At 36.2% G+C, this 9,292-nt stretch overlaps 1 protein-coding gene across 3 annotated transcripts; it reads left to right on the top strand.

The window, feature by feature from the left end:
• Positions 1 to 249: 249 nt before the first annotated feature.
• On the top strand, positions 250 to 9,131 carry LOC135581061 (uncharacterized). 3 transcript variants are annotated; one of them, XM_065094027.1, is made up of 21 exons: positions 250 to 526; positions 1,669 to 1,748; positions 1,896 to 1,982; positions 2,166 to 2,216; positions 2,328 to 2,445; positions 2,603 to 2,707; positions 2,804 to 2,868; positions 2,991 to 3,074; positions 3,179 to 3,229; positions 3,330 to 3,392; positions 3,486 to 3,532; positions 3,655 to 3,724; positions 3,865 to 3,927; positions 5,487 to 5,576; positions 5,661 to 5,699; positions 5,837 to 6,064; positions 6,145 to 6,230; positions 6,337 to 6,385; positions 6,500 to 6,580; positions 6,655 to 6,748; positions 8,614 to 9,131. In XM_065094027.1, exons 1-21 carry the CDS (start codon positions 409 to 411, stop codon positions 8,832 to 8,834), a joined length of 1,890 nt encoding a protein of 629 aa, XP_064950099.1. In that variant the 5' UTR covers positions 250 to 408; the 3' UTR covers positions 8,835 to 9,131. The 3 variants fall into 3 exon arrangements, with proteins under 3 accessions (XP_064950099.1, XP_064950100.1, XP_064950098.1); XM_065094028.1 differs by having other exon boundaries at positions 269 to 526; positions 2,651 to 2,707; XM_065094026.1 differs by having other exon boundaries at positions 269 to 526; positions 2,591 to 2,707; positions 8,614 to 8,976.
• The last annotated feature ends 161 nt before the right edge of the window (positions 9,132 to 9,292 follow it).

Here is a 9,292-nt window from a genome sequence, read left to right as displayed (position 1 = left end):
ACGTAAAGCTCTCATTAAAATGGTAGAGAAGCAGAGCGAGCATGATGTTCTTTTGAGGACGGCATCGGTTGCGATGCGTTATTTTTTTGGATTTCTTTTTAGAGATTAATTTTTGGGTTTATGAGAGGGAAGGAAAAAGAATGTGGAAAAAAATGTCACATTTACATTTTAGTGGCAATGAAAAAAATGTAACTTTCAGCTAAAGCTTGGAAGAAAGTATATATTGACCTTCTCTGCTTCTTCTCATCCCACACTTCTTCGCCGTAACGAGAGAGAGAGAGAGAGAGAGAGAGAGAGAGAGAGAGAGAGAGAGAGGAAATTGTTCCGCTTGCTAATTTTCGCTTTTCAATTCGAGTGAGCTTCTTTACTAGTCGTTTTCTTCATTGTGGGTGTGTGTATGTGAGAGAGATGAAGTACGTGTTGGTGACGGGGGGAGTGGTCAGTGGACTGGGGAAAGGGGTGACGGCGAGCAGCATTGGAGTCCTCCTCAAGGCATGCGGGCTCCGACTGACGGCGATAAAGATTGGTACTTTTCTCCTCTCTTTGATGCCTCTGTTCCAAGTGATACGAGAAGTTTCTTGTCTCGGAAATGAGGCTTGTTTGGGGCGTCAGCTTTCCCTTTTACCGATTAAAATTGCCGTTTGTTTTGCCTCTTTTCTTGCGGATGTTTCACTCAGAGATGGTCGGTCTGGTCTCTCGTTGGAGAAGGAACAATCTTTTCATCACTGGTTTCCAGGGAGAGTAATCTGTTCTCACTTTGGCAAACCATCATCTCTAGCTTTTCATTTACAAGAGGAACAATCATGCCAACATGGTATCATTTTTAGCATGGTAATTGCGTTGTCTATCTTTAGGGCCGCTGGTTCACAATATGACTTGTGAAATAGGGCAGCTTGTTTATTTTTGTTTCGGCAACAGTTGTTCTTCAGTTCTTTGTCAACCTGGATTTTATTTTCCTTGCCGTTTGCTTTGGGATCTTTAAGTTTTTTTCAACTCTGCTGTAGTTCTGTAGCCTTTTAATTTGGGAGATATCATGCAGATTTTCAGTCATTAAGATGAGAATAACAACAACCTTGAAACTTATATAGCATTTATCTTCAATAACTAAAACTGGGAACACTTAATTCATATTGAAACAAGCATTTATTCAAGGTCTGCCATACCGGGCGGTACGTACCGGTCCAACAAGTTACCGGTACGCGGACCACCCGGTACCGTTTTAGTGCTACAGTACTATACTGTAGCGCTGCTACAGTATGAAAAAGATATTAAATTGTTCGGTACACCAGGGTTTACCACTCGGTATGCCCTGATGTATCGCCCGGTACACCGGTACCGTACCGTACCGAGCCCGGGTCGAAACGCCGGTATGGTACGGCGAACCTTGCATTTATTCATTTATTTCTAATTCTTGTTTAAGCAATCTAGAAGGCTGAGGATTCAGTCAAAACAGATTCATATGTGATGGCAAAAGGGAACAATTAGCAAAACAATCACCCTTCCCCTTCAATTTCTTTCACAGACAAATAAAATTAAATGGTGCTCTGAAGTTATTGTGTTTGAAGTCTGTGTTAATAGTAGAGTCTCAGTTGTGTGGTTCACAATGTCACTTTGTTGCTTTTGTTTTGCCAAGGATGACTTACCTTCCATTCGTGGTATTCTTTGCAGATCCTTATCTAAATACTGACGCTGGGACAATGTCCCCGTTTGAGCATGGCGAAGTGTTTGTCTTAGATGATGGCGGTGAGGTAAGTAATAGTTCTTGCTACTTTTTTGTGCCTACTATCTTTGTCCCACATGCCTTCTATTTCAACTGTTATATCTTATTGATTTTTATTCTAGAAATAATTCTTTTTCTTCTTTGTTTCGCTTTGGCTGAAGATTTATTTTTGCAGGTGGACTTCGTTCTTGGAAACTATGAAAGGTTTCTTGATGTCAAGTTAACTTGTGACAATAGCATCACAACTGGAAAGATCTATCAGGTACCAAATTTATTCATGCCTTCCCTATTAACAGGTCTAACTATACTGTATTTATGAACTACTTTGACATGTATGATACAACTATATTTTGTACTTTTACATTCATCTTTGAATTTTCTTTTGCAAACATTGTCTATCTTTACTCTATGAACTTACCATTATTTTCTTATTGTTTTGTGATAGTTTGTCATTGACAAGGAGAGAAGGGGAGACTATCTGGGGAAGACAGTCCAGGTATGAGTCCTGCCTGCAGCTTTTCTCTTAAAAATCATCTGATCTGTTTGGATCATAATTTGGTTATTATCCTAGTAGTCCTGAACTTCTCTCAATGTTTGTTGTACCAAGGTCATGCCGCACATGACAGATGCCATACAAGAGTGGATAGAACGTGCAGCTATGATACCCGTGGATGGGGAAGAAGGGCCTCCTGATGTTTGTATAATAGAATTGGGTGGAACCATAGGTATATCATCTTGTTTGATTTTCCTCATACAAAGATGAGATATTATATATATATATATATAATATTTATATATATCAGCCAGAAACTTGGCAATTTATTTATGGATAATTATGATTTTTCATGATGTTACCCATAGTGGTGTAAGTATGCGGTGCAGGGACCACGATCTTTTCACGGCATAACGACAGTGGAATTCTTGATGCAGGAGATATAGAATCTATGCCATTTATAGAAGCTTTGGGTCAGTTCTCTTACCGTGTAGGTGAGGAGACCTGCTTAGAGTCAACTATCTCTTACAATCAACTTATCATCTCAGTCATTTTTACACGAGTGTTTCTCCAAATCAATCTTCTTACAGGTCCTGATAACTTTTGTGTGGTCCATGTCAGTCTTGTTCCTGTTCTAAATGAAGTCGGTGAGCAGGTTAGGGGTGTAGCATAGTATACATACTCCATACACAAAATTGTGCAACAGTTCATCTTGCAGTCTATATGTTCAGTGTGGTCTTTCAATTTGATAATAATTTGGTTTAAAAAACTTTGTAGAAAACTAAGCCAACACAACATAGTGTTTGGGGCCTAAGAGGACTTGGGTTGGCACCTGACATTCTAGCTTGCCAGAGCACTAAGGTTTCCACTCAATTTTTTTTCTCCATCCACCATCTCCTTTTAAGTTTCTTTAGTTATCATTTTACTTTAGCCTATGATAGTTCCAATTCTTATGCTTTTGTTAGGCACTGGATGAAAACATAAAAGAGAAACTTTCAAGATTTTGCCATGTCCCGGTATTCTTCTTAAGTTCTAATTATTTCTCCTTAACCTTTTTGCAATAAATGAATATATGTTTACCCCGAATGCTACTTGATCAATAAATTGTTTTTGCAGGTGGCAGATATCATTACTCTCAATGATGTTACAAATATTTGGCACATTCCTTTATTGTTGGGGGTAGAGTCTATTGTTTCTAATAAGATTGTGGATGTTATTATATTTTTGAAATATGTACTCCTGTACATTTAAACATTACTTTTGTCCCTGTAGGAGCAAAAGGCACATGAGACTATTATAAAGCTATTGAATCTTCAAGGGTTGGTCTGATTAACTTGTCCTTCTATTGCAATAATTTTGATAGTTCATCATCTTGATCTCTGCTTAATGATATCTAAATATAGATAGGCATGATATAAATATTCACTTTTTATTTGCATAGGATTGCTAAGGAACTTGCATTGGAAGAATGGACAAGTAGAGCCAGAATTTATGACACCTTGCATGATCCTGTGAGCTCTCTCTCTCTCTATCTCTCTCTCTCTCTCTCTCTCTCTCTTTCTCTCTCTCTCTCTCCCCTTTCTCTTTTACTCCTAAGTTAGGTGCCTTGGTTATTTTCTGTTTGCAGTTTGACCCATTTTGTTATTTTCAGGTTAGGATTGTGATTGTTGGAAAGTATACTGGCCAGTCTGATTCTTATCTCTCAGTATTGGAGGTGAATACATGTTTATTCAATGATATATATCCATGTTCCTAAATTCTGAACTCTGGTATTTGCTGGAAAGTTTTGCATTGATCATTTAATTTGAATTATTTAGTTGTTGCCATTAGCTGGACATGATAAATAGATAGTTCTTAATTTATCTCCACTTCTATGGTCTATCTATTGCAACTATTGGTTGCAATAGTTGATTCAACAAAGAGATGATCATGCGATTAGTATATTTATGTACTTTAGATGCCTGGTGACAGTAAACTTTTCTAAATGTTGACATAACTCTTCATGGATTCTACATGTACATAGTTTCACATTAAAGCACATTGAGTTCAGATAAAATGCATATGCCACTATCTCTAGAATATGTATGTTGTCTTCGTCCTGTATTCAGAAACATTTCTACTTCGCAGTCTATCATAATGGTAAGACCACAAACTTTTTTCTAGGATGAAATATCGGTTGAGGAATGCAAGTATGTTATTCGGGGAAACTGTAGCTAAGAAAGTACTTGACTAGGAAGTATTTGTTGCTTTTATTATGCATTATATGATGTAGCAAAAGAACAATTGATATTGGATTCACAAAACACATATGGAAATAATATCTGGAAATTAATCAATCCCTGGCTGGTATTCAGCTTCATCCATGTTGCCTGGAGATGATAGGATACTCATGTTGTATTAGGACTTATAATCAATCACAATCTAAGTTTAATGGATTTCCCCAATTTTGCATTGTATCACAAAATGAGGAAGAATATGGTAATTGTATAGCTTGACCTGGCATACAATGTATTTTCCGCCTGATTGGGCTCCTTCTTGGCCTTTATCACACCAGTAGGAAACATAAAATGAAAGGTTCTTTGTTAATACTTCAAATGGTTTAAAAGCATGACAGTTGTGTCTACTACTTTTCTTAATGCTTAGAAGATCTAACGCGGATTTGATTAATTATTAGTGATAATAAATTACAGTTGGGTCTCTGTAATTCATCTAGCAGGAAAGAGTCAAACATTATATACATGCTCTAAGACCTATCACATTTAGGTGGATGAAGGATTAATGGACTTGTAATGAGGATCCAAGTGAGATTAAAAGTCACTGCACATTGATCCAGGGCAAGAGCAAAGGACAAATGGTGGAAAAGAGGGTGCCGGTCAATCAATGGCATGCTCTTGTACTGTGATAATAATGGTTGGGTTAACATTATTCCCAAAAGCTTTGGCATGTAGGAAGAGGCTCGGCATTAAGCATAAAATCTAACTATTAGCACAAACATGCTCAGGCTATTTAGTTCTTTTAGAGGATTTATCCATATTTCTGATGTGCAATCTATGATTTAATCAGACAAAAGTTCAGTCATTGTGAGTGCTTTAAACTCTTTTTACAAAATATGGTTTCATAAAGATGCAAAATTTGGTTGATATTTTGTCCCATGTTTTTCTTTGGAATTTAAAAAGGAAGATTCGATAAGTTCCTCCCATTAGTTGATCTCATTAAATATGTGCTTCTCCAACTTATAAATTGTACCTGATTGTATCATCAATATATTTGCAGGCTCTTCTGCATGCTTCTATTGCTTGTTATAAGAAACTTGTGGTGGATTGGGTTCGATCTTCTGACCTTGAAGACAGTGCGGCAATAGAAGTCTGTTTATTTTTCAAAATCCTTCAGTCTTTGTTGCTGGTTCACATTTGAAACTGATGACTATATGATTAATCTCATTTACAGACACCTGATCTTTTTAGAGGAGCATGGAAACGGTTGAAGGTGAGTGTAATTCTCATTTATATAGTTGGTCTTAGATTCTTGAGACAATCTGCATTTTCAAGGTTTTAGCTGTAGTTTTAACAACAGTAGTAGGTTATACATTTTTGCCTGTAGCTATCTAATTATCTTCAGCTCAGGGTGCAGATGGCATACTAGTCCCAGGAGGTTTTGGAGATAGAGGGGTGGAAGGAAAAATTCTAGCTGCTAAATATGCCCGTGAAAACAATATTCCATTTCTTGGAATTTGTCTTGGCATGCAAGTTGCTGTCATTGAATTTGCCCGTTCTATTCTGAACTTGCAAGATGCAAATAGCACAGAGTTTGATCCTGACACAACAAATCCATGTATTGTTTTTATGCCAGAGGTAACTGGTTTGGCCATCATTTTTGTTATTTCTATCAGGAATCTTCTGCAGCTTTACATATCTTATTATGACAAATAAAGGGTTCTAAGACTCATAAGGGAGCTACAATGCATCTTGGATCAAGGAGGACCTTTTTTGAGGTTCCTGACTGTATATCTGCTAAGTTGTAAGCAGACAAATATGCTTCTAAAATTTTATGCCCATTTCTGTTTTCATTTTTCTGCATTGCCCTTATGTAGCATAAATCTAAGTGAAGTTCACCTTCTCTTTAGGTATGGGAATGTCAGCTTTATCGATGAACGACATCGACACCGATATGAGGTCTGTTTATTTACACATAAATTGAGAACTTCAGTATAATGTTCTAATTTGAGATGCTTAAATAGATACATAAGTTTTGGGAAATTTGTTTATGCTGGATTATTATGTCCACAGGTAAACCCTGAAATGGTTGCAGAACTTGAAAAGGCTGGTCTCTCTTTTGTTGGTAAAGATGAAACCAAAAGACGAATGGAGGTATGCATACGATGGCATAGACCTGAATTTTGTGAAAATTTTGAATTCTTTTAAATATTTATAATCTGGTGCAGATTGTTGAGTTCCATGCTCATCCTTATTTTATTGGTGTGCAATTTCATCCGGAGTTCAAGTCAAGACCTGGAAAACCCTCTGCCCTATTTTTAGGTAATGCTTCACTCAGAAACATGTCCATTTGTCTGTAGCAGCATATGCCGCACTTCCTCTAGTCTAAATTCACCCTAGAAATGGTCCTTGTTCTTTCACTATATCTTGGAATGTCTTTTTTAATTTTCATTTAACAAGTCTACACATAATTGACCTGCTCATCTTTTCAGATTAATGATTTCATAATCCATGGTTTCATCATTTTTCCTTTCCTTTTAGGAGAAAAACTTACCAACTCTCAAAATATTTTTCTGTCCTATTGCCAACTTATTGCTTCTAACCCATCAATTCTCATTTACTTTCCTCTAAATACTGAATTTGGAACTCAGATGCTGTCTGTGTTAGCAAATACTTTTAGTTTCATGCACAATGCTGATGGGTCTATTAGTTGGACACTTCTACTCATATTGGAGAGATGATTTTGTTTCTGTAACCACTATATTTGAAGTGCAATAATTCTTAGGCAAAATTGCATATTGATATATATATATATATATATATATATATATATATATTAATATGAAATCACAAAATATATATTCATATTTGTGTCTCTCTCTATATATATAGAGATACAAAAATGAAAATCACTAACTTTGAAGGGAAATACGTGTGTGTGTGTATATATATTGAAGCTTTGAGTTATAAACCACAATAGCATATTTAAGTCTTTGAGTTATGCAGGAACGCACATCCTAAATCTAAATTTAGATTTAGGATGTGCATTCCTGCATAACTCAAAGACTTAAATATGTCATTGTGGTTCATAGCTGTAATTGACTACTAGTATTTATAATTACATTGAAGCTGGAATCAACATTAATATTCCGTTAGATTGGTTGTTCTTTGGCATTCTGTGACCTTCCTGTCAGCTTCAAATCTTCAACTCTCTTTCAGTAATTAATGTAATTATTAAAATATCAATTTCGTATGGCTTGTTGTTGTATGCATTAAAAGATCATTTTTTTTCAAAATTAAAATATCTATTTCTGAGTTTAAGATTGTAGCATGCAGTGAAAAGAAGAGAAAAAGGAAAACCAAAGACTATTGCAATGAACAGAAAAGAAAGAATCTGAGTAAATAAATGGTGAAATAATAATAAGGATATATTATACATTTATTTTTTAAATATAAATTAGCTACTAATAATCATGTTTAAAGGGTGAGTAAGAAGGAATGCCCCTTTGTGTCACCGACCACCTGTGGGTAAGGCAGAGAAATGAATAGAGAATGATAAGAGGGCAATTACACCGCTTGGGCTCTGCACTTCAGCCTTGTTGGTGTTAGATGCTATGATTAACTTCTAATGGGATAGGCAGGCTCATATATTCTCTCCATTGTATATTTGCAATTGCTTTTCAGTACAATCGAGAATTTTTCTCTGATCATCTTCTGCTATTGCTTCCAAGCATGATGATGACTCGATGATTATGGCTGTTTATTGTACGTCGAGCAGATGAGCATGTTTATCATGCGCCTTTTGTAGAAATATTATATGCTTTTCTTGGTAATGAACTTTGGATGTCCTCCTTGTTTGTTTTTGTTTAAGTTCATTATACAAGGTTACAGTGGATGTTTATAGTCATATAGTTTACTCCATATGAGAAAGTGTTATATTGATATTGCTTTGTGTGGCACTGGCTGTGTTATCACAATTCCATTTTTATATGAAGCTTTCTGAAGGGTTGAGTGCTAATGCATGCATCTCTTGTTCGGCTTTCGGATGGTTGTTTGAATTCAGAATACTATCCGTGAATATCTCACTTATGTTATTTTCATGCCTTTCTTCTGATTCCACATTCATGTCAGGAGAATGAAGTTGAGTCTAGCATCTCTTGATCATAGCAATATTAATTATTTGGCAGGACTCATTGGAGCTGCATGTGGGCAACTCGATACTTTGCTGCAAAATCCCAGCCATTGTCGCAACCCAACAAAAAGACATATCTTTAGCAACAGCTTCTCACCTGTGAAATCCAACAGGAACATGAACTTGAAGAAGCCTGTAAAGAGCCTGCCGGATAGGAACCTCTACTCCAACGGCAATGGTGTTCATGTCGAATTAACCATGGTTTCTGACGAATAAGCTGCAGGAATGGTTCTCGCTCCAGGGTTTTAGCAGGGGACAACCATACATTTCCTTCAGCCAGTTAGAACTCGAGTGATTTACTTAATCTCGCTTTCTTTATAGGTTGGAAAATGTTGTGCATTCGTCTAAAAGACTTTGCTTTCATGATCTTTATATCGAGAACGCCTTTCTTAGCATTTTAAGTCTGCTGTAAGCCTACTAGCAGCATCTATGTACATATGTTTCAGGAAGATAAATATATAATTGTCTTTCATTGGTGCTTAACATCGGTTATCACTAATTATTGGTCCTTCACATGGTTTGTGTTCTTCTTATGCTGAAAACATTGGCTTTCCAGATTGTGCAGGGCCATAATTGAGTAATCCTTGTTTGATTTCTTTCCAGATAGGGTGGACTAAAAGTATATTTTATGTTCTTATCATACTTGTAATATCTGATTAAAGTGTATATTTCAA

The sequence above is a fragment of the Musa acuminata genome, chromosome BXJ2-1 (assembly GCF_036884655.1).
Source record: "Musa acuminata AAA Group cultivar baxijiao chromosome BXJ2-1, Cavendish_Baxijiao_AAA, whole genome shotgun sequence".
Lineage (NCBI taxonomy): Eukaryota > Viridiplantae > Streptophyta > Magnoliopsida > Zingiberales > Musaceae > Musa > Musa acuminata.
The sequence above is the reverse complement of the archived record's forward strand: the minus strand, read 5'-3'. Positions and strand labels throughout refer to the sequence as shown.